We start from the raw sequence: 24,732 nt of genomic DNA, 5'->3' as shown, positions 1-24,732 counted from the left end.
TAAGGCAGAAGTGGTTACCCTAGGTAAGAAAGTCTAATTGAGTACTAGGAGCGAGCAGAGTGGCTCAGTGAACGAGAGAACATCATCCCTGAACATTCCCTTTTTATGAAGTCATCGACAGTAGCTTTAGCTCAGTCACCCCCTTGTCTCTAACCCTGGGTTAACAGCTAAAGCATCAGGACAAAAAAGAATGTACTTTTTCTTCTGCTGAAACCAGATCTGATCTTCTGCTGCTACCAGTCCTTGTCCCCAGCTGCCGTTTCATTCCTCTCAGATGCTAATGGATTAATGCCCTTATGGATAAAAGCCACACAATATTTGGATGAATTCTAGCACATGTATCCTATAACAGAATCAGCAAACACTTGAGAGAAACACTTCCTCTGAAGAAATGGATGTCACTGTTTAACAATCTTTAATTACCCTTTAATTAAAGGGTAGTCTAATAAACAGAGTTCTGAGCTGTAGTTCAGAGACTGGTTTTTATTCTAATTCTGCTCCTGGCTAGCTAAGTAAATTGAGTTCAACCAAGTTTATTAAGTGCTTCTTCAGGCAAATAACTCAACTTGGGTGGAGAGGCCTCATTTTGATTGTGAAAATGAAAATGAAGGCAGGAGGTCACTGGAGTTCTGTTTCTAAGAGTCAAAAGAAAGAAAGAAGGAATTCATAGCTACAAAAACATTCATTATAATACTTTTTAAATGAAAAAACAAACTAGAATAGAAAAGGGAATAAATGGCTGAAAAATGTTACATGAAAATAATGAAATATTACCTACCATAAACATAACTAAAGGGACAGTTTCAGAGAAAAGAGGCCACCATGAGAATGGATAACAAGAATAGGAGTAATACGATAAGAAAAGATGAAATAATGAAAGATTATCATCAAACAAAGGGATCTCAGAGTTAATGAAATGGAAGAAAAACATTTGTAGCAAGATCATGGGTATGACTATATCCATCTGTAGCTGACAGAAAATGGAAGAGGAGGTCATGCAAATGAGGAAATTGAGTAAGTGGGAAATTGAGGGCACTTGAAGGAACATATCCCCTGCTTCAGTTCAGTACTGGCACAGAAAAGGTCTTGAAAGGGATGTGGTCAAGTACCCTAGTATTTGAGGAGGAGTTAGGGTAGGGGAAAGGTTGTGAAGCAGCACTAAAGTTACTTAGTAAAGAAAAAATGTAGCAAGAGCTAACACATAATAGTCACTAGAATTTCACTTAAGTGATTTAAAAAATGCTAAGAATAGATATTAAGAAAAAAAAGTAATGTCCTTGAAAGACATATTTTATTTGGGGTTTATTAACTTCAGAACGAAGGTATCCAGGTGGTACAGTGGATAGAGTCCCAGGCCTGGAGCCAGGAAGACTTGAATTCGAATCTGACCTCAGGCATCTACTAAGTCCTCGAGCCTGGACAAGTCCTTATGCTGTTTGCTTTAGTTTCCTCACCTGTCAAATTAGCTAGAGAAGGAAATGGAAAACCACTCCAGTTTCTCTGCCAAGAAAATCTGAAAAATTCATAGAGCTAGACACGACTGAAAATGATAAAACAATAAATTCATAATAAAAAAATTGACTATTGGCTTTAAACAAATTCTAAACAGGGGTGGTCTTTATCCCACAACCTCCTTATCAATCAAATCTTTACTGTCTCTCACTCCAGTGGCAGGATTCCTTCTGATGGCATTACTGTGAAGAAGACCAAAAGTGTCCAAGATGAACGACGGAGTGAGAACAAGACTAATGCACATACAGAGCAGCTCTGGGCAGTCCAAAAAAAATCTGAGACCACAACATGCTACATGGAATCAAGGATTTTGCAAGTGACATAAAGGAACTGGAGAAGACCACTAACACGGCAGGATGTGAGCTGCATCTCCAATATGGGTAATCTGGAAAAGCCACCGAGGAAGGAAAAAAAATGACCGATTGCAAAAGAGCAAGGGCTATCTGCAGGGCAAAGTAGTCTGGTTGGAACAAAGCTCAGCAGGCAGGACACAGCCAGGTAGGAAGGGCCTTGAATATCATCAGATAACTCAGCTGCTTGGGATCTGGAAGAAGGGAGAGTTTTCTGAGGAGTGACAAGACCCAAGTTTAAATAAAACCGACATGACGGCTGCACAACACAGACATATGGGGGCAGGAAGTCATCCCAAATGTAGGTGCAGACTCTTAGGGGTGTAAGGTGATGTGAGAATGAACCAGAAGGATCCAAGGAAGAATGAACAGAGCTCAAAGTGATAGACACTAGGAACAAAGAAGAAAGCTCTGAAGATGATCCAAGGTTCTAGACAATTGCAAAAGTGACAATGACAGCCAGGGACAGAAAAAGATTTAGGTAGGGGAGGGAATGTGAGGAGGGCAGGTGCATTTGGCTCATGACAAGATGAGTTCAAGGTGCCTCGCTGGTGGAATTGGGAACTGATCCAACCATTCTGGAGAGCAATCTGGAATGGTGCCTAAAGGGCCTTCAAAGTAGGCTTACCCTCAGATCCAGCAGTATCTCTACTGGGCCTATATCCCAAAGAGATCATAAAAAAGGGGAAAGGACCCACATGGGCAGAAATGTTTGTAGCAGCCCTTTTTGTAGTGGCAAGGAACCAGAAAGTAAGTGGATGCCCATCAGGTGGAGGATAGCTGAACAAACTGTGGTATATAAATTTAACGGACTATTATTGTGCTATAAGAAATGATGACGAGCAGGCAGATTTCAAAGACTTACATGAAGTGATGCTGAGTGAAGTAAGCAGAAACAGGAGAACATCATACACAGTAAGAGCAACACTGTAGAATGATCAACTTTATCAAATGATAGACTTAGCTATCCTCAGCAATGAACTGATAAAAGAAAATTCCATTATGCACAAAAAGTTATCAAACTGTGCACACCCTTTGACCCAGCAGTGCTACTACTGGGGTTATACCAAGGAGATACTAAAGAAGGGAAAGGGACCTATATGTGCAAAATGTTTATGGCAGCCTTCTTTGTAGTGGCTAGAAACTGGAAAATGGATGGATGCCCATCAATTGGAGAATGGGTGAGTAAATTGTGGTATATGAATGTTATGGAATATTATTGTTCTGTAAGAAATGACCAGCAGGATGAATACAAAGAGGCTTGGAGAGACTTACATGAACTGATGCTGAGTGAAATGAGCAGAACCAGGAAATCATTATATACCTCAACAACAATACTGTATGAGGATGTATTCTGATGGAAGTGGATTTCTTTGACAAAGAGAAGATCTAACTCAGTTTCAGTTGATCAATGCTGGACAGAAGCAGCTACACCCAAAGAAAGAACACTGGAAAATGAATCTAAATTGTTTGCATTTTTGTTTTTCTTCCCAGGTTATTTTTACTTTCTGAATCCAATTCTTCCTGTGCAACAAGAGAACTGTCGGTTCTGCACACATATATTGTATCTAAGATATACTGTGACATATTTAACATGTATAGGACTGCTTGCCATCTGGGGGAGGGGGTGGAGGGAAGGAGGGGAAAAATTGGAACAAAAGTGAGTGCAAGGGATAATGTTGTAAAAAATTACCCAGGCATGGGTTCTGTCAATAAACAGTTATAATTATTAAAAAAAAAAAAAGAAAATTCCAAAAGACCCATGATGAAAAATGCTATCCACATGCAAAGAAAGAACTACAAAATCAGAATGCATACTGAAGTATACTATTTTCATTTTTTGGAGGTTTTTTTTTTTTTTTGTCATGGTTTTTCCCTTTTGTTCTGATTCTTTCACAACATGACTAATATGGAAATATGTTTAACATAACTACACATGTATAGTCTGTATCAGATTGCCTGCTGTCTTGGAGAAGAGGGAGGTAAAGGAGAGAGAGAGAAATTTGGAACTCAAAATTTTACAAAGATGAATGATGAAAACTATGGTTATATATAATTGTGGAAAAAATACTACTAAGCATTAAAAAAGCATAAAAAATATCATTAAACATAAAAAGGGGGGAGATGAGATCAACAGAAGGACTGAACAGTGATGTGGCCCACATTGCTACTGAAGACCTAAGAGCAGAGCTCAGAACAGAATAGTCAAGAAATGGAGAACATTTCCAAAAGTTAGCTCGGCAAGTACTAGATGGGAGCCCATAACTAGGTGGTAGTTCATTTAAAAGTATTGGCATTTAATGGACAAAAAATTCAGTACAGGTATATAGTACACAGGCAACTAAGAAAGTCAATGTGATCTTAGGCTACATTAGAAAAGACGCAGCTTCTGCAAAAGGAGAGGTGATAGTACTGTTACAGATAGTACTGTAAGGAGATCACAGCAGCTGTGAGAACTCATTTTAAGGCTTAATTAAATAAGATGGTGTGCCGATCCAAAGAGTGCAGACAATAACCAAGGTATCGAAGAATAGCAGCATTTGCACTTTTTATACCACTGACATGAGAGAAGTACTTTGTAAACTGAAAAGTGAAATAATATGTTGTTGTTATTCAATTTTTTCAGTTATGTCTCACTTTGTGAAATCATTTTTGGAGGTTTTTTGAAAGATGATGAAGCAGTTTGTCATTTCCTTTTCAAGCTCATTTTATAGATGAGGAAACTGAGGCAAAGAGGATTAAGTGACTTTTCCAGGGTCACACAGCTAATAGCTCTGATTTGAATTTGTGAAGATGAACCTTCATGTTCCAGGACCAGCCCTCTGTGTACCATGAAGCCTCCTAGTTGTCTGGCAGGAAGTATAAATTATCATTGTATATATACATACTCTGAATTCCAAAACCTGGAGACTTCTACATAAAAAGAAATAACCAACATAGATAAAAAGATAAAAAGAAATTCTTAGTTTTGAAACTACAGATTTTGAAAATACTGTTATTATGGCGCCAAAATGAAGATTGAAACATAATTTTTAAACTTTCTTTATTTTGTGTGTGTGTGTGTGTGCGCGCGCGCGCGCGTGTGTTGGGGGAGAGGGGTGCTATGTTTTGTTTTGGTTTTTTGGCAACATAGCTAATATGGAAATATATTTTCCATGACTTCACAAGTATAATCCATATCAACTTTTGTTTGCCATCTCAAAAAGGGGGGGAAGAAAAGGAGGAAGAGAAAGAATTTGCAACTCAAAATTTTTAAAAAATGCTAAAATTATTTTACATATAACAGATATCTTTAATGAAATAATAAATAAAAATTGGGGGAGAAAGCATTGTATTAGGTTTCTGGAATTTTATCTGTAAAGACAAAGACCTTTGTTTCCTAGATCTTGGCCATCAAAATACCTAGGAAAGACATATCTAAGAAGTGTAACACTGCTAAGATCAGATCCAAAGTTTCCATTTGAACTGCTGAATGGGCCCAGCCTGTGCTCAACCTCCAAGAGGTAAAATTAAAACCCACAGATAAAATGACTCACAAGGAGGATGTGATGCAGGCATGATCCACAAGTATTCTGGCAACAAGATTCTGAGCAGACTATCCATGTGTCTATAATTTCAGAATAAGCTCAAGGTTACTCACCTGGACTAAAGAGCACTATGGCTTTTAGATAGGCATACTCATACCCATCCAGGCAGAGTTTGACCATACTGTTACAGAACTCTTGGAGCTTAAAGATGTGCTCCATCATGACTTTTCCTCTCTCTGTTGACAGTTTATCTGGAATGATAGAAAAAAATCCTAGTATTATGTAATTATGGAAAAAAAACATTTCATTTTTACATGTTGTTTGACCAGTCTGACAATTCTGATAAGTCTTACTAAACCTGAGGATTTCTAAAGAGGACATGAAAATGAAGTATTAATGCAAGACAAAAAGAGGAAGGCTCTTCAGCATATAAAAACATGCAGAAAAGTACTAAAAGCAATTATTTACTCTTCAAAAAATGCTACAAACCTAACATTTAGAAGTGACTCACTCAAAAACTCTCACTCAAAAGAACTACAATCTGCCAAAAGCAAGAATAATTAAAACACTCTAAAGATTTAAAATCCTGGGAACAAAATTTATTCATATTTATATTTCTTTGAGGATAGGAGAGAGGAAAGCAGAAATACAATCTTCCAGAATTTTAAAATGTTACAAATAACATCTCGAGCTATAAAGTTTGGCATGATAAGTATCTGGATAGAAACAAGGCCTAGAGACCTAAAAGTAAGATTTATTCAAGTTCAAGGATAAGAGATGACTGAAGCAAAAGAAACTTAAAGGATGAAATATTTAGGTCAGCCATCTTCTGAAACTGACAAAAGACAAGTAAGTTATAAATGCTGCTCGGACCATGCTATCTGCTCCTCTGCACACATGGCAGTACTAACATGTGACCTGTTATTGATGAAATTAAGACACACAGTTAAGTTACTGAGATGCAAACCAAGAATTTCTGAATCCAAATAACTGCCTTAAAAAAAAGAATATAACTATCAGCATTCAAATCACCACTATCTGATAAAGATAACCCCTGAGGGCAGCCAACTCCTTTTAGCTTGATTCTACATTTATCAGAAAACCTGGTGATAATTAATCCAGTTTGCTAGTGTGCCAATGCCAGGATGGAGTTAGGCTAACCAGATAGTGTGAGTATCTAGTCATTTCACCACAGAAGTTAACAAATTTGCGTTTTGGGCAAGTCAACCTTAAGTGAGTTTGGAAGATATTATTCTAATACCCATTATTGCAACATCTGGATGCTCTTTTTTCTCAATTCTTTAATAAAAATCTGATAATTAATGTAAAACAGGAAAAGACGTACTTGATACATATAAGACTTCTGTAGAAACTTTTGGACATCAGTTTTTAAATGTTCACCTAAACAAGATTCCATAAAACATTCTCATCTAACCTGAAAAAGAAAAGGAGGCATTTTTTTTTTTTTTTTTACCTTGCTGAAGGCTATTGTGAAGACGATTAACAAATGCTGCTAATATCATGGCCACGTTCATTACTTGGGAGCACTGGGCAAGACCAAGGGTAAAAAGTTCATTCCAATATGCTTTCACTAATGAGATGCTGTTTTCTTGACTGGAAAGAGAAAAAAGGCAACACAATGCAAAATTCAGTTTATTTAACTACTATTTATTTAACAAGGTATAATAAGAATATTCATTTAAAAAGCAAAATGTAGTTAAGTTAAATGACATTGAGAAGACTACAGAAGGACCAACATGACTAATTCTATGACTTAAAGAGTTAATAATTAATGAGGTAAATAAGTAAATATTTCAACCTACTTGTATTAAATTCAGTCTATTCATCTGAGACATATTCACTGTTGTAAAAGTGTACTAAATCTATGCAAATTTGGAGTTTCACTTCATATTTCTCAGTGACAACAATTGTAAGCGAATCATGTAACAAATACAAAGAAAAATGAAGAAAAATATAAAAATCTCTAAAAATCCAAGTACATAAATGAACCTGATAAAGTGAACATTTCCATAAAATAAATGAGTTAAAAATCAGAAGTCTTATTTATCATTTACTTTCAAATCTTGTAATTTTTTTGAAGCTTATTAAAATTACTTGAAAGTTTATTTACAAGTCTTAAAAGGAATTTCCCAGGAAAGAGATCATTTGATTTTCCTAAAGATCACAAATTATGGGTTGTGAGTTATATTCTATTATAGGATTATTTTATCTATTTTTTTATTCAGTTTTACTGATCCCTGTCAGGAACACCATTCTTATTTTACAATAGATCCTGTCCAACACAATCATCTCCTACAACCAATATAACTTAGAGCTCTCCTTCATAAGAAAACCTAATAGCACTGCAACATTACACAGTTGTAGTCCCCCACCTCTGAGCCGAGATTTTATGGGGATTTTACTAAGAAGATAAAGGAGGTAAGAGTGGGGAACTCTGAATAAGAACAGTGATCAACAATTAGCAAATGGTTAGATAGTAAAAATGAAGTCACTGATCCATGAAAAATGTAACATTCCAATTCAAATAACAGCAGTGATAAATTTGAGGGGAAGATTAATGGCTTTTATTGATGGCTTCTTATTTCCCCATGTATCTTCCCTAGTCCCACAGATATCTCTCTAATAAGAAAGAAAACCATTAAGCAAAATAGACCCACAAATATAATATTCTGCACCTGTAATGCAATAGAGGAAAATGTGTCTCATTAAATGTTTTCTCCAGTCAAGCCTGTTTACCATAATTAATCAGTCTAGCTGCCTTTTATAATATGACTTTTATTTAAGTTACTAAAATTGTTGTAGAAGTGGTGATCTTGCTTTCTTCTCTCTACATCATTGTTCCCCTGAAGTCCTCTGAAATCCTCTTATTTTAGAGTTCAAAAATATTACAAATAGCATAACTATTCAGCCATTCTCACATCAAAGGATACACTCTTTGTTTTCAAGTTGTTTTTTGCTGCCAGAGATATTTTGTTTTATGTGTAAATGCTCTGCCTTTGATCTCTGTGGGGTTTATGACCTGTAGCGGAATTGTTAAATCTGTTTAGTGAATTCTGTCACAGTGCTTTAAAAAGCAATCTTGATATTGGCCCCTATCAATAATTCAACCTACATCCTCATTAAAAGTTTAAGTAAAATGTTCTGCTTTAGTCTCTAGATATTAAGAGATGGAGAAACTGAGGTTGAACTGAAGTACAGGAATTAACAAACCAGAAAGAAGTTAGATTAAAGATACTGCTTTGGAAGACAATGGACAAGAAGTAGGAATATAAAAGTCCCTCTACTCATCAGAAGGAACTGGAAAGCTTATTTTGTCTGAAACTAATCAAGTAACAGTTTATTTCCTAACTAGGAGCTAAGACAGAGAAGTTTGTGCCCTAGCAGCAGAAGCAGTGAAAAGGTTGCATCATGATGAGAAAAAAGAAAGAAAAGGGCCTAGAATATACTGGGTTCCTATGAACTCTATCTACCAGTAAAGCCTCTTTGTTCTTGTTGAGTCTGCGTTTGTACATTCACTCCTATGTAGAAGTTGGCAAGGAAGGACTATAATCTGTATTTTACAAAAGGCGGAAAATGCAGCCTTAGAGGCACTACCCGGGAAGGTCTTTGCCAAAGTTCCAAAGGTCTTTGTATTTTTGAGGTACTTATCCCCTTCTACCCTGTTATCATAATTGTCCAAATACACTTAGTAGACTTTAAGCTTCCTGAAGGCAGGAACTGGCTAAGACATCCAGGCCAGGGATTTGCATATAGCAGACATTTCTATTTGATTCATCAAGAAAGCATGGGACAACTTTTAAAATGACTGTTTACATTTTGCTTTTGAGTTTGAAAAGAAATGAAGTAAAAAACCTCTTAAGAAACAGGTCTGACTGATGCAAGTTTGGAAAACACTGAAGCCGATCCACCCACTGTGCGGTAATATTAGCTACCTGTGGGAGAGAAAAGTTGGGAGAACAGGAAGCCATATGAGAAGCCAGGTTTCAGGGAAATCTTTTCCTGTGTCCAACAACCCTGTCTGCCCTTCACAAGAAGGGAGAGGCAGGACCTTAACCACAGAGCACAGTCACTGCAGCCCGAGCATCAGAGTAGCGGACAAAGAGTCGCCGCACAGGACCTGGCAGGCCACGGGAGCCAACATGGAAGGAGTGGGTGACCCTGCGGCGCCTGAAGCCTCTCCACACAGGACAGGAGTCCCTGCCTCCTATGGGGGGCCTGGAGGGAAGGGGAAGGGAGCAGACTCCAAAGACTCTGAGGGGAAAATGCACAGTTCAGGGCAAAGAGGCCCTGAAACCAAAGCCCAGCTCTGTCATAGCCCCCACGACCTCGGCCAAGTCCCACTTCTCTGGGCTTTGGTTTACTTGCCTTTCAGTAAGTATTATTCCATGAAACTACTCTGAAGCTTCAAGTCTTGCCAAACCACAGTCAGCCTACCAGGCAGAGGGAAGGGGAGGGTGCCCTGAAGATGATCAGGACTAAATAATGGGGGCTTAAAGAGCTGGGCAATGTGAGCCCAGACCTGCCTCCATTTCCTTATCTGTCAAACAGAGACCACCAGAGCCCCTAATTCCCAGAGTGCTTGGCTCAGGGCATGGTGCACAGAAGGTGCTGCAGAGGAAACAACGGGTTTGGGCATGATGACGAGTCACCCAGAGAAGGCCCCAAGGCCATCAGCAAGGTGAGAACGGAGACTGGACAAAGCTGGCCAGAAGGGACGTCTGAGTCCAGGGAGCTGATGAAATCCCCTCATCACAAGAGTGGTGGAAGAAAAGAACAGGGCCCAGGTAGGCTGGAGGGATGTGGAGAAGGAGCTGGAGAGAGCCGGAGAAAGCAGCAGCACCGAACGTGAGCAGAGGGTTAAATGGGTGCCCCATGGCCTCATTGTGACTGAGAGACCAGGAGGCCAGAAGGCCAGCCAAGAGAGCCAGAGGAAATGGGGCACAGAGGGACCCAGGGGTCTCAGGAAGGGACCCAGAGGCAGCAGCTGGGGGAGGGAGGCACAGAGTAGCCAGAGAAGGTCCTTGTGCACAAGACTGGCCTTGTTGAAGAGCAGGGGATTTTTAATACTTAACTAATGAAGCCAACGACGACTAGGGTCTATAACCTATGTAGATTAAGTTAGTAAATTAGACAGCTCACGCTCCAATGAATGCCCTTGAATACTACCACTTCATCACTTATCCCAATTTCATAAATTCCTGTGGCAGTCAGAATGAAATAGATTTTCCCTTCAGACTACAGACAGTCATTTCGAAGGCTATGGAAGTAATGATACCATCACCTGAAGTTGCAATGTTCTTTTTTTTTTTCATCCCTTCAATATTTGGTTTAATTACAATGGGCAGTTATAAGACTTAAAATCAATGGTGTTCTATATGGCAAGGAAATTAAAATGATTTCCACTGAAAGATGCCATTTCTTTTACTACTGTTACTAAAATAATCTGATATGTGCACTATTAAAGATAAAAATATCCTTTTTACTTTCTGAGGTTTGAGCATGTCAATCAGCAGTTATTCAACATCAAGTAAATTTGCCTTTTACTGAAAAATAAAGGAACAACCAAAATAGATTTCAAAAATAATTATTTTTGTTCATCAGAGGGGAAAATTAGGCAAATTAGTCACAGTGATTTCTGGCATTTTTTTCTAGGTTCCCATCTTTTTCTTTCATGGTGTTCTCTGGGTAGTAGAAGGGGACAAGAGGCACAGGCAGAAAAAAGAACAAAGAATGCAGAGCCAGAGGGTTCTCTGACCTTCAGCATCCTTCTCTGCCACATGAGCCAATGTGACTCAACTCCCTACCAGATAATCTTACTTCAGAAAATTTTATCTGCATACTAAATTTAATGCAAGCTGATTATTTTGGAGCTATTCTTATTCTGAAAAGTAACTAGAAACTACAAATAAACATTTTTAAAATAACATAGAAAAAATAACTAGAATTCTTGATTTATTACTTAAAAATTTAAAAAAAAAAAAAAAAAAAACACCAACACACCACCCTTCATTCTTGTTCCCAGATTTCTTATTCAAAATACATTTTTGTGATGAATAGTGTTTATATTCAAGATTTTCAAATCACTCACCCCAGAGCCTGGAAGGATGGAATGGAAAGTGCCCAGTGCATGGACAAGAAGAGTAGTCTGGAAGCAGACTCACCGATGTAGTGAACATTCAGGTATTCCGGCATAGGAGAAGGCATGGTAAGCTAGTGGTGACAGGGGAGTTAGATAAGTTATCTCATGACTGAAAAAATCTAAATACATTCATTTATTTTGAATAAACTTGGAATGAGCAGAAAATTATAGTTTAAGTCTTGCCAATATGCATGCTGGTAAGAATGTAAAACTCTTAAATTCTGTCGTATCTTCTTTTTAATCAAAGGCATTTCCAAAGGATCACAGACCGAGGACTGCGAAGGGACCCCAGAGGCCAACCCTCTTACTCTAACAAACTGAAATCTAACAATGTTAATCATCTGCCCAAGGTCACACAGCCTCTGACTTCAAATCTAGCACAGAACTATGTTCAGATTCGGATTGAGTCTGGTACCTGAATAATTGCAAATAACAAACACACCCTATAACATCCAGTTCTTTTTTTTTTTTAATTTTATTTTTTATTATAGCTTTTTATATACAAAACATATGCATGGGTAATTTTTCAACAATGACCCTTGCAAAAACTTCTGTTTTACTTTTTTCCTCCTTCCTCCCACTCCCTCCCCTAAATGGCAGGTAGTCCCATACATGTTAAATATGTATAACATCTAGTTCTATAAAATGAAGCTGTGTTGGGCATTGACAAACAAGTATAGCTTTGCTGATATGGATATACTGAATACTGTTTAATAAGAATTACTATATGATGGAGAAGTTTCTATGTAACAAATTCCAGATTAGAGCAGTAAATATACTTAAATTTGAATTCACAGGTACAAAACCACAGGAACCACCACAGGTACATTCCCACCTGGGAATATTTTGGATAGTTTTCAAAAATCTTACCAGATAATTAAACTACATGAAATAAAACTTAAGCTTTAAAAAAATAAAAATAAAAACCTGTGAAATTCATTCCCTCTAAGAAAAATGATCATTGTCTTTTATAAATTATCTACTTTTCCCACCTAATAAAATTAGTCAATTGTCTAGATGTTTGCCCCTCAAAATCTTCATAAATATTTGGAATTTTGTTCCTCCCCTTTAAGCCAGCCAACTCTAGCTCAATGATGACTCCTAAAACTAAATAATCTTGTAGAAAGGCACATTAGAAATTATCTAGTTGAAACCCCTGCATGAAGTATTAAAAATTATGCCAGCTGCATAAAAATCATTCCCCCCCCCCCCTCTTTCTACTATTTATAGTCACATTAATGCTGTCATAAGAGTAACTGGATTGGATCAAACAGATGCAAATTCTGAATATTTGACTATGTGTTAGATAAACGGCATTTTAAAAAGATTATCATGGAACTTTTAAGGACATTTTGTTTTGACTAAGGAGACAAAGAAACACTAATGTGATAAAAGCAGTTACATAATCAAAAGTATTTTAGTGTTACAAGGGTCCTTAAGGTACATTAAGTTTAACTCTTACTAGAATAAGAATCACCCTGATAACAATACTTCAACAAGTGACCATCCAACTTCCACTGAAGGGAGATCCATTATTTTGGGGAGAAAAACATCCATTCTACTTTTGAACAGCTGTCAGAATCTATCCCTTTGGCATTCTCATTTATTGCTGCTAGCTCTTCTCTGTGGGGCCAAACAAAAAATGTGTAATTTCTGTTCTGACTAAAGAAACTAGAAGATACTTATCAGTCTCTCTTCATGAGGCTAAATATACACAATCTGATTTTAATAAGAAGGTGGATGTATTCATAAGTTACTTATCAGACTATAAGTCCTAACACATAACCATACACAGAAAGAATGTGTTTTTATTTTCTTTTTTTAAAAACTGATAAAGATAGCATCTTTTGAATGTAGCTTTTGTGTATTTAAATACCTTACCTATTATGTTCTTAACAAAATTTGAAGTTTTATGTAGCACTGGTGATTGGGTTTTATAAGGGGGTAAAACACATTAGTAAGAAAGCTGCAATGATATTCTTCAGATCAATTTCTATTGTTGAGTATCTGCCATTCTATCATGGCAAAGACTATGGTCACTTTTATTGTTACTAGATGTTAATATTTTAAAAATCAAATAGAAGATTAATTTGGAAAAGATGGGATTTTAGACTGATGAAACATGCTATCCTTCATCTGCCAGAGATGACAGAATCAAGATGAAGGAGAAGACATAAATTTGTGGACATAGCCAATTAAGAATTTTGTTTTTCAAAGTTAGGAATACTTGCTACAAGAATTTTTCTTTCATTTTTCTTTTTCTTAGAAAGTGGGAGATGGGAGAGAGAGAAAAAGAAACACTTGTTAACTTAGAAACAGTATTTTGAAAGAAAAAAATTTTAAAAGAAAAAAGTTTCAGTTCAAAGTGGTAATTTCAAGTCTAACAACACTCTTACACATTAATATTAAACTTCCTATTGTAACTTTTTGAGTGCTTGTCACTTCTACTGAACTGTGAGATCATTGAGGGTAAGGATTATGTCTCATCTCTTAAACTGAGAAACAATGCCATCTTATGTAGATATGTATATATAAACAAAAGTCAGGTAATGAAATAATGGTTTAAGGATTACTGATAAAACACCTTTCCTTAAATACATTTTCTGCTGCACAGTGACTGAAAGCTTCAAATCAAGGGCCTTCCATTTCTAAGATAGCTTCATGGTCTAGGCCTCAAGCAACAAATTTTAATGAGGCTTTTCATCAAGGCAAATTAAACAAAGTAAAGCAGTGCTATTAGAAATAACTTTTTCTCATTATCAAAATTGGCCATTAAGTTCTAGTTCCTAGGTATAGACAAAACACTGACCCTGCTCTCAAGTAACTAACAAAGGAATTGGAGAAGGGATAAGGAAGCCATGTATTCAGAATTCTATGAAGAACAAGTTCAGGGAGAGGTTGTAACAAAGGACAGACTTAGGGAAAGTACTATGGAAAATTTTAAACACTGAGATTTCACTTTTGTGAGGGGAGGAAGTGGCATCTAAATCGGGGATGAAAGGGAGAAAAGAGTGCATTGCTTTTATAGGGAACAGTACGAACAAAGGCATGGAAATCAAAGAGGACAGGGCAAGAATGAGGGACATGAGTACAGGAAAATATCAAGCCAAAAAGGTGGATTCCAAAGGACCAGGTTCCGGACTTGATACTATATTTGACAGGCAATTAGGAACTACATACACAAAGTCTTTGAAACAAAAGAGTTAATCAGAAAGGTGTATTAGTAAAACAAGATTATTCAAACTGCAGTGTGAAGGATGTAGTGAAGAAGGAAAAGCCAATTTTGAGGCTACTACAATGATAAAGGTGAAAAGAAATGACAGCCTGATGTAGGGTAGTGGTTAGGACGGAAGGAAGAGGGATAAGAAATACCACTGAAGGACTTAGCAAATGATTGGTTAGGGGGAGCAAAGAAGAAGGAATAAAGTTGATTCAAATTTGTGGTCTTGGGAGCAGGAAAAGTAGTGGAACCCTTTTGAAAACAAGAGTTGGAGGTTAAGAGCAAGTCTGGGGTCAGGGGCAGAGAGGATGAGGAGGATAAAGAAGAGAAGGAAGGATAAATAGTTCAGTTCTGACATTTACTTAGGGTAAGATAATCGGGTAGGAAAAACTCTTTTAACTTAACAACATTCTGAAATATAGGCTTTTATTTTAAATATAGTAATTGTTTTTGGTACAGAGAAAATAAAGTCAGGACATTTGGGTTCTAGCTCTTGCTCTGTGATCTGGGTAAGATCTGTGTCTAGTTCCGAGTTCCCTCATCTATAAAATAAAGAACCTGGACTAAATAATTTCCAATGCCCATCTACAACATTCTAGTAGCCTAAATGAGATGTTAAAAACCAGCAGAAGGGAGAAGAAGCCTGAGCCAATTGGCTTTGCTTCTTGGAGGGATCATTATTTTGGAACCTGCAGCTTTTCCCAAATTTGATAAAATTCGCAATGAAAATGAACACTGAACATTTTTATTTGTATTTTTTAAATCCTTACACAATGAACATTTATTTGCTTTATGAAGGTCATAATACTGAGTCCTTTCTGTATTTCAACTAAAATGACATTTAGATACAATATAGAAAATTTCACATCCCATTAAACTTTTACTTATCTACTTTTTGATTCACAGGGAAGTGTCTTTAATGTATTGTCCTTTCCTACTCAGTTGACGGATTGTACAAGAACTCTCAGTTAAAGGTTCAACAGAAATATGATGAAGCTAAAAATGAATATGAAAGTTGAAATCCTACTGCCTTTGTTCAATATTAGCCATGGCTCTTTTACCCATCAAAACAAAGCAATGACCCAAAAGGTCAAATGCACTCAACATATTTCATATATCCAAAACCTCTCCAAAGTTAATACTGGAGAAATATTGAGGAAAAACACTGAAATTCATTTATTTGAGACAATTTTGAAAAAAACAGCAGGCAAGCATATGAATAACAAATTGGGAACCATCATACCTGTTCAGAACTTTCCACAACCGAGTGGAAAAAAGAGGGGAATTACCAAAAATTGCTAGTTTTAACCAGAAAATCCTGTGGTTGGCGTGCAGGTTAATTTACTTTTTAACAAATCCATAGTATTTGCAACATGTCAAAATTATTTGACTATAGCATGGTATATGACATATATGGAAGTAAATCTCTATCTCATGATTAATAATGCCACCATTTGCATATATGAGTTTAAACAATAATTCCCTCCTTGTGTATGAGGTATTTTACCTCCTCAAAGTGAAGATAGGAAACAATTATTTTATATAACACACCTAAATTTTGTGAAGTAAAAGACAGGCTTGGAAATTGAGGAGGTAAGCCATGAGAGATGACTAAGTGCAACAATACAGGTATGACATCTTTCTTGTTTTAAACAGACTATAACCTAGTTTTGTAAAACTTGTGTATTTTAGATGCATTCCAAAGGCCAGAAATTTAGAAGGACTCCATTTTCCTTTTATAAACAAGGACTTATCCACTAGCTAACCAGTTTTACAAGCTAGGTTTGCTTAAAGTGTGACATCTCTGTCTTTCAAGTGAGCAAAGTCATTTTGGCTGGAGATGAAATAAAAGCCATGGGACATGTCTTTAATGGAGAAAAGATGCCAAGTTCTTCAGATGTCTAAGTGGGTTTTCCTATCTTCAAGTTTATGGCCCTAAATTAACATTTAAATGAAAGTTTTCCAAATTGAAAAAGGAAAAACCATTTTTAAACTTGGTTTAAATTTTTCATAAATGAATGAAAAAACTAGGAAAAAGTCCATCTGGTTTGCTTTAATCCTTTTAAGAGGAGATTTTTTTTTTACCCCAAACCATAAAGTTTTATTTCTAATTTACAGATGTTCCCATTTGTTTCTACAACCTCCCCATTCTCTTTAAAGACAAGAATAAGCATAAAAATGCTGCTGAAAGCCAGCCTTATATAATCTGACCACCCATATATAATCTGACACCCTGTGTCTCCAATTACTTCTCTGAAATTGTGAACAACAAACTATCCAACCTCACAAAGTTGCAGTAAAGAGTGCAATGAGAATGTTATAAAAAGGGAATGGAAAAATATAGGAGGCTATATTAAAGAAAATTCATAGGAAAAACAAAAAAAAATACTGTTTCTTTTCTGAACATTCTGCTCTCCAACTTTTGTCTGAAGCTACCGTTTCAGAATTGTAGGCCTTAGATCTTAATCATCTGCTCTCTGTGGGCCCTAAGGATCATGACACTAAAGTGACCCCATGGGATGGGGTAACAGTCTCTAACTGTAAGGGACTCTGGAGGAGGTCAAGTCCAGCCTCCTTATTTTACAGACAAGGAAAGAGAAGCACAGAAAATGTAAGAGACTCGCCCAGTGTCACACAGCTAATGTCTGAAGTGGGATTTCCCACCAGTCTTTCTGACTCCAAGTTCAGTGCCCTCTTGCTCTATTTTGTTGCCTCTATCTCCAATAGAGATAAAATGTTTCATTACTAGTAAAACAAAACAAAACAAACAAACAAACAAAAAAAAAAAAAAACCCCACACAACAAATAGTCTTCATCCCTCAATCATTGGGAGAACTAATGGAGAAATAAAGGTAGATTTTCAAATGACCTAGAATATCTAATATCAGGGTGTGGTTAATGAAGACATGGAAACCTGATGGGATCTAAAACTACAAAGTATTACTCTTAAGTGTGGAGTTAGAGGAATTCAATAGGGAAATACAAGAAATAAGTTCCTTGTTATATGCTCACGAACATGTGTAAATCTTAGAAACAAATCTACATCTAAAGTACAAGAAAGATAGATTGCCTTAACCTATCAATATCCTCTGCCCCAGCAATATCACTGATTAATTTCCAAACATGGCTAAGGTAAAAGGAAAAGAACTTGTATATTCTAAAATATTTATAGCAACTCTTTTTGTTGTGGCAAAGAAGTGGAAATTGCAGCAATGTCCATCAATCTGGGAACAGCTGAACAAGTTCTGGAATATGATGATAGTGATGGAATATTACTGTACTAGAAATGATAAAGTCCATGATTTTAGAAAAACATGTTGAGATTTGCATGAAAAAATTAAGAGGGAAATGAGCAGAAAGAACCAAGAGAATGATGTACACAGAAAGAGCAATATTGTTTTAAAAACTTTTGAGTGAATAAATTATTTTGTCTACTGAACACTGAAGTTAATTTACAGAGCACACATGAAGAAAGACCCTATCTGAATTCAAAGAATCAATAAAGAAAAGAATGTGTAGAATAAATTTGTGTCTAATGGGACTCATCGGGGGAGGGAGGGAGAGGGGAAGAAGAGTGGAAAGGAAGAAAAGAAAAATAATTTACACAATAATTTTATTGTATATTTGAAAGAATACCAAGTACTGCATAATAGATTTGCAGTTTTATATATGATCACCTTCTTTCTTGTATTATGGTTGTTTTATTCCATAAGTTAATTTCTTTAAAAAAAAAAAAAAAGAAAAAAGAAAAGAAAAGAAAAAAGAAAGGGAAAAAAAAAAGAGAGAGAACATGGAAGTAGCACCTGTGTCAGTGATGGAGAAAGGAGGAGAGCAAATAGAGGATGCTAGGTTTCCTAAAATTGAAGGTTCTTCAGTTTAGAGTTTTAGGCAGAAAAGAAATTAGGTCGGACCAGGTCAATCAAGCCTTAAAACTGCTTAAGACAAATGTGGAGAGAAATTGCCTGTTTCAACAAAAATATTTTAGAATGAAAAAAAAGTTTAACAAAAGAGTTTTCAAATAGTAAACCTTTTTCTAAATGGTACAACAAGGAGGGAGGGAGGAGGGAAAACCCTTACTATAGAAAGAAGAGGATCATGGGCTATTCTTTATAAGGAAACTTTTTCCCCTAAAATGTTGGATATTCTGTAGGTTTCAACTGATACCTCTAGAGGCAGAAAGACCATATCCTATCATGTCTACTGGATTAGCAATTTGTTTTATCTAAGAGATTATGGATTAGAATTGCTATAAGTGGGGCAGTTCAGTTAGGTGGTGCAGTAGATAGAGCACCAGCCCTGAAGTCAGGAGGACCTCAGTTCAAATTTGGCCTCAGACACAATACTTCCTAACTAGGTGACCCTGGGCAGTCACTTAACCCCAATTGGCTCGCTCAGGGAAAAAAAAAGAAAAAAAAGAATTGCTACAAGCAAATATTTCAGGGAAACACTCACGTCTAAGCCAATGGTATATTCTGATCATGACAATACTAGCCTCCAAGTAGAACAATCCTACATTTGTCCATTTGCAGAGCTGTTGAGTTTGGAAGACAATGCTTTTTTTTTTTAATTTGTGAAGCTAAAAACTCTAAGGACTCCTCTAGAAAATCCCGTAATTATTAAAGAAAAAAAATAAATTAAGTGAAGAACTATTAATTCCTTCCAATAATACACCTGGAAAATGGAGTTAAGGTTAATCTAAGCTAGACATATAAGACTGAAGCAGTAAGATACTTGGCAGTAGAACTAGGATTGAGAGATATTAAAAGGAACTTAAAGCTTCAATCTAAAGCATCAATTAAGAAAACTGATCACCTGATTTTTCTTCAGCAGCATGATTAATGTGGAAATATGTTTAGAAGAATTGTACATGTTTAACCTACATTAGACTAGTTGCTGTCTAGGGGAGGGAGGAGGAAATGAGAAAGGAAGAAAAATTTGGAACACAAGGTTTTACAAGGGTGAATGTTGAAAACTATCTTTACATGTATTTTGAAAAATAAAAAGCTATTAGAATAAAAAAAAACTAAAAAAAGAAAGCTAATCGCTTAAAAAAAAAAACTCACACTAGATGAAATATTTTCTATCCCTATATTTCTTCTTCAGTTATGAGTTTTAAAACTGTTGACAGCAAGTCACCATAAATGTATCCTCATTTCCTCCTAACTAAAAAGGTTCCAGAATTCTGAAGGATCTAAAAAATTAAGTATTCACAGAAATGGTGGCTATTTTTAACCTCTGTAACAGTATTCAGAGGCACTTAATCTGAATAAAATTTATTAAGAAATTTAATCAAAGGAGTTGTTTAAATTTTGCTTGGAATAACATAGAAGATCATGTTCTTTATAGTTATTATACAGCCAAATATCTTAGGTTTGGATGTATTTTTCCCTGAAAGTTCAGGAAGTAGCTAGCCATTGAACAAAAGCAATTATCATTTCATTAGAACATGAATGCCAACACATACAAAGTAGTTAACATTCCATGTTCCAATAAGTACTAAACTTAATTTTTACAAGGTCACATGCATAGGAACCCCATTGTAAGTGCACTATTGATAAGCTTGTTTATGAACAGAATGTGCTATAGGGGATAACTCTCCATAAACAGATATGTTGTTTAAATATGACATTGCTACTATGAAATGTTTGACTAACTCCAAAAAGAGGAGAAAAAAAAAAAACTACAATACCTTTGAAGTTGGGTAAGGTTTAAAATGAGGCTGAATAATTAAGAACACATTGTAAATTTAGGGGGAAAAAAAAGGGGGACAAATACCCTGAAAGCTACATGTGCATCGCTGAGAAGTGGTCCCTCTATTTCGACGATATTCATGCTTGCCTCTCCAGCCATCAGGTGTACGCTTGCTTCCATGCTCTCTACTGAACTCTGACATGCTGCACTCTCCCCTGGGTTTAGTGCTTTTGCAAGGGTGTCAAATGCCCTACAATGAGAGATCTCAAGTAGTGAGCAATGCCAAATTCCATAACAGAAAGAAAAACATATAAAATTCAGATGCTACAGCTTTAGTATGGCATCATTTTAAAAATAGCACCTTAGGGCAAAACTGCCAATTTTTCTTTAGGCAACCATCAAAAAAGGCAAAATTCATATATAAGGACACATTTTTGTGAACTACACATATGCTAACAATACCATCAAAAATTTTGAGGCCTTTTTAAGAAATATAAATTAAAGGAAAAGTTATTCTTCAAAACCTGGGGTCAAGATAAGATACATAAAATGTTTTATAGATTGCAAAGTTAATAATAATGATAATATCATTTTTGAACAGCTCTAATTTTTAAGAAAGTTCCTTTTCATTGAGCTTCAATTTGCTTTACTAAACTGATTCAATGGTCACATTTTTAGTCCCTGATACCCTATGCAATACAGCTCATCACTACTTCACATGACTGCCTTCAAATAACTAAATTATTGCACTTGAAAAATGCTATCTATTATTCCTTTCTTCAGATTAAATTTCTCATGACACTCAATTGCCCAGACAGTTTTTTAGAAAAGATATTTTAGGAATAGGAAATTCATTCAGTCACATTTGCATTAAAGCACCTTAAGCCATAGTTTTATCAATATTTCAGATAATACAGAGAGAGATATTAAAAAGCCCCAATTAGCTCTCTAAAACCTTATACATTGACTTTGAACTTTTAAGTAAAAAACTGGACTTTAGTGGTAGATTTTTTAAAAAGTAATTTTCAAAAATAGATGGAAAATAAATTTGAAAGATTTTGTAGTGTTATTCATAACCTGGAAAAATACTGTTTGTTAGTTTTTTTAAACTAGTCCTTTCTTCCCCCCAAAAAAGATGATAAATGAAAACTTCATGGAAAAACATTTTACTCTACAGTGTCAAGAGACAATAAACATTTCCAGACATGACAGAAAAGAAAATTGGCCTTAGGAGCTGAGATTTTGGTTTAAATTCTGAATGTGTCCCTACTATTAATGTGACCTTGGGATAGTCCTTCACTACTCTGAATCTCAATTTTCTCCTCTGTAAAACGAGGAGGTTGGACTTGATGGCTTCTGAGGTCCCTTCCAGGTCTAAATCTATGATATTATGATTACTTTCCTTTTAACATAGACATATGGACAAAATGATATGGTTAATCAAATGTTCTAAAAGACTAGAACTAATTATCCCCCTGGGAAAAGTAAAACAACTCTTAAGGTTTTTCCAATGTTTCTCACATATTCATTTTACTATCATTATCTAGTGAAAAAAATTGTTATATTTGACTATACTGTATAACATGAAATTTTTCTCTAAATGCTCAATGTTCCTCATATGCTAGATACATGTATAATCTTCACAAATCTTTCTGAACAGACTATATTGTTTCCTTGTGTACATTTTATAAAATGAAACTTATATGATTCTTGCTGAAAATATATCAAATAGTGTTATTTTTCCTTTAGTGGTCCAACAGAAGCTTTACCTTGTCACGTCGCTGCTGCTCTGCATCTCATGCTGAATGTCTGATAACGATGTGTCTCCATTACTTAAGCTTTCAATCATTGAGAGCTCAGGGCTACTTTGTGAAATGTCCTTTGTTTTGCCAAGATTTGCTAATGATGTTACCACACTGGCCAAAGTACTTAAATCTCCCTGACACGATTCAACCTTTAAAAAAATCAAAAGGAAATAATATATATTAGTAACCTCCTCTTCCTGGCATTCATGAATTTCAACGTCTGAAATATACAAGTGTAGCTTCTAAAATATAGAGAAACATAGTAGGTTAATGAACGTAAAATCTAAATTAAAAACAACAGCCCCAAAGTTAGAAGTACTTGCACATAATTCATCTCAATGGATGAGAGTAAAACCCAGAAACCATCCCAGAATCTTAGAATTGTAATATTGCTGACATTTTATAAAGTGCTTCTTCCAGAATAACTTGTGAGGTAGTTAAGCATGAATATTTTAATATCTATTTTATAGATGAAGTTAAGTGTCTTCCTTAAAGTCCTATCACTCTTAATGTCAGAAATGGGGTTCCAAGTTCCAAGGCTGCCACAGATGCCAGGAGCTATCCAGTCCAATTCATACCTGCACAAGAATCCATACAGCTGATAAGAAATAATCCGAACTTTTCTTGAAGACCTTTAAGCAGAGGGAAAGAAGTCTGCTCCCTTCTCAGGAAGTCCAATTAACTTTTAGATAGTAAAGGTTTTTCTACACCAAACAGAAATAGAATTCTATTGTCTTAGTTCTGCTTTCTGGAACCAAGAAGAAAAACAGGGCTTATCTCACTTCTACATGCCAGTTTCTGAGGAATGAAAAAGGCAATGAGATTAGAGTCTGATGTCATGGGTTTAAATGCTGGTTCTGTGAAATTCACTATTTCTGTAACCTTGGGTGAAATGTTCAACCATTCTGGAGTCCCATTTTCTGATCTATCAAATTAGGAGACTCTGAGACAAATCTCTGAGATCCCTTCCAGATTTAATTTATGATCTTACCTGAAAATGGCCATCATGTCCCTCTCCTATGCAAATCTGTCTTCCACATGGTAAAAATGCCCAATATACATTTTATGAGAAAAGTCCTCTTACAATGAAAATAAAAAAGTTTACTTACAGACTGAAAATGACAGTGGATTGCTCTATGTATATGTGTGGGTGGGTGTCTGTGGGGGAGGAGGACTGTGTGTGTTTAGGTGAAGGAAATTGCCGGGTTGGGGGGGGGGGGGGGGGGGAAGAGGAGACACAACCCTTGAAAAACAAAGGGTCTATTAATGAAGGAATAATTACTTTTCAATTTCTACTAAAAAACTACCAGACTGATTGTAAATCATATCTTAGGCTTGGTAGTCAAAGAGTTTGGGATTTCTTATTTATCTAAGAGAAAAATTCTGATTCCCTAATCTAAGATTCAGGAGTGCTCAACTTATTTCTACTGAACAGAGTTCTTGTATATAATATATTTTTATGTTGAATTTTCAAGTTATTGCTGTCAAAGATTCTTAGGAGGAGGTAGCTTTTGATTGTATTTGGGTACAATCATTTTTTAATTCTAACATATATGTGAAGATGCCCAATGAACAAGGATTTATTTGCCTAATCACTACTTAAAGAAATAAACTTTCAGTGATTGGCATCTTAAAATCTTAGCCCTCCCAAGCTCATTTTCTAACCAGCTTAACAATTCATATTGCCTTTAAAAAAGATTTATGCCTAGCTTTAACAATTTGGTTCATTTTACTTTTCTCTTTTGGTCTCCTCAAAGTCTTAGAAAATGAATCTTGCAGTCATTCTTTTAAAACTGCAGTCAACATCCAAATCACATCCAAATTTCATTTTCATTCCTTATTCAACTGTCACTATTGCTTGGTATTTTGTAATAAGCAATATAAATAGTTATTTCACATTCCAAGAATCTTTCTACTTGAAATACTGGTAATTATAAAGCATGGCAGCACTCTTAATAACGATAAAAAATGCAAAAAGAACATTCATAACAAATGTTTCCACTTTCTAATTGAAATGAAAACTTCTCTTGTGGAGTAACAAACATTTCTATTACCCAGTTAGAGAATCCATTCACTGAAAACAAGCATTTATTTATTAAGCACTTACTTTGTGCTAGGTGCTGGAGCTACAAAAACAAAATGAGAAAGAGCCTGTCCTCAAGAAGATTGTATTCTACATATGGAATACAACATTTAAGCATATAAATACATTATTTGAGGAGGGAGAGCCAATGAGGAAAGGCTTCCCTTGGAAGATGATACCTGAACTTTAGATCTAAAGGAAAATAAAGTTTCTTGGATGTAGAAATGAATTGGAAGGATGTTCTGTGCATGGTGTGAAAGCCTGTGAAACCACATGGAAAAGGAATTTGGGGAAAATGTAGAGTACATGAAGAGAAGGGGAGTAATGTAAAGGAAAAATGGAAGGGGTAGGTTGAAGGAAATCTATGAAAACCATTTGTTGCCA

At 35.8% G+C, this 24,732-nt stretch overlaps 1 protein-coding gene across 2 annotated transcripts in view; it reads right to left on the bottom strand.

Annotated features, from left to right (window-relative positions):
- Window positions 1-24,732, bottom strand: part of NR2C1 (nuclear receptor subfamily 2 group C member 1) — an 87,245-nt gene that overhangs the window by 4,654 nt on the left and 57,859 nt on the right. For both annotated transcript variants that reach the window (XM_003771036.3, XM_031939195.1), the window contains exons 8-12: window positions 22,230-22,414; window positions 20,545-20,710; window positions 11,499-11,620; window positions 6,864-7,003; window positions 5,503-5,640 (exon numbers count right to left, since the gene is read on the bottom strand). In XM_003771036.3, the coding sequence (XP_003771084.1) occupies window positions 5,503-5,640; window positions 6,864-7,003; window positions 11,499-11,620; window positions 20,545-20,710; window positions 22,230-22,414 (751 nt within the window). The remainder of the gene's footprint in view (window positions 1-5,502; window positions 5,641-6,863; window positions 7,004-11,498; window positions 11,621-20,544; window positions 20,711-22,229; window positions 22,415-24,732) is intronic.

The sequence above is a fragment of the Sarcophilus harrisii genome, chromosome 5, assembly GCF_902635505.1.
Source record: "Sarcophilus harrisii chromosome 5, mSarHar1.11, whole genome shotgun sequence".
NCBI lineage: Eukaryota > Metazoa > Chordata > Mammalia > Dasyuromorphia > Dasyuridae > Sarcophilus > Sarcophilus harrisii.
This window is presented reverse-complemented; position numbering and strand designations above follow the sequence as displayed.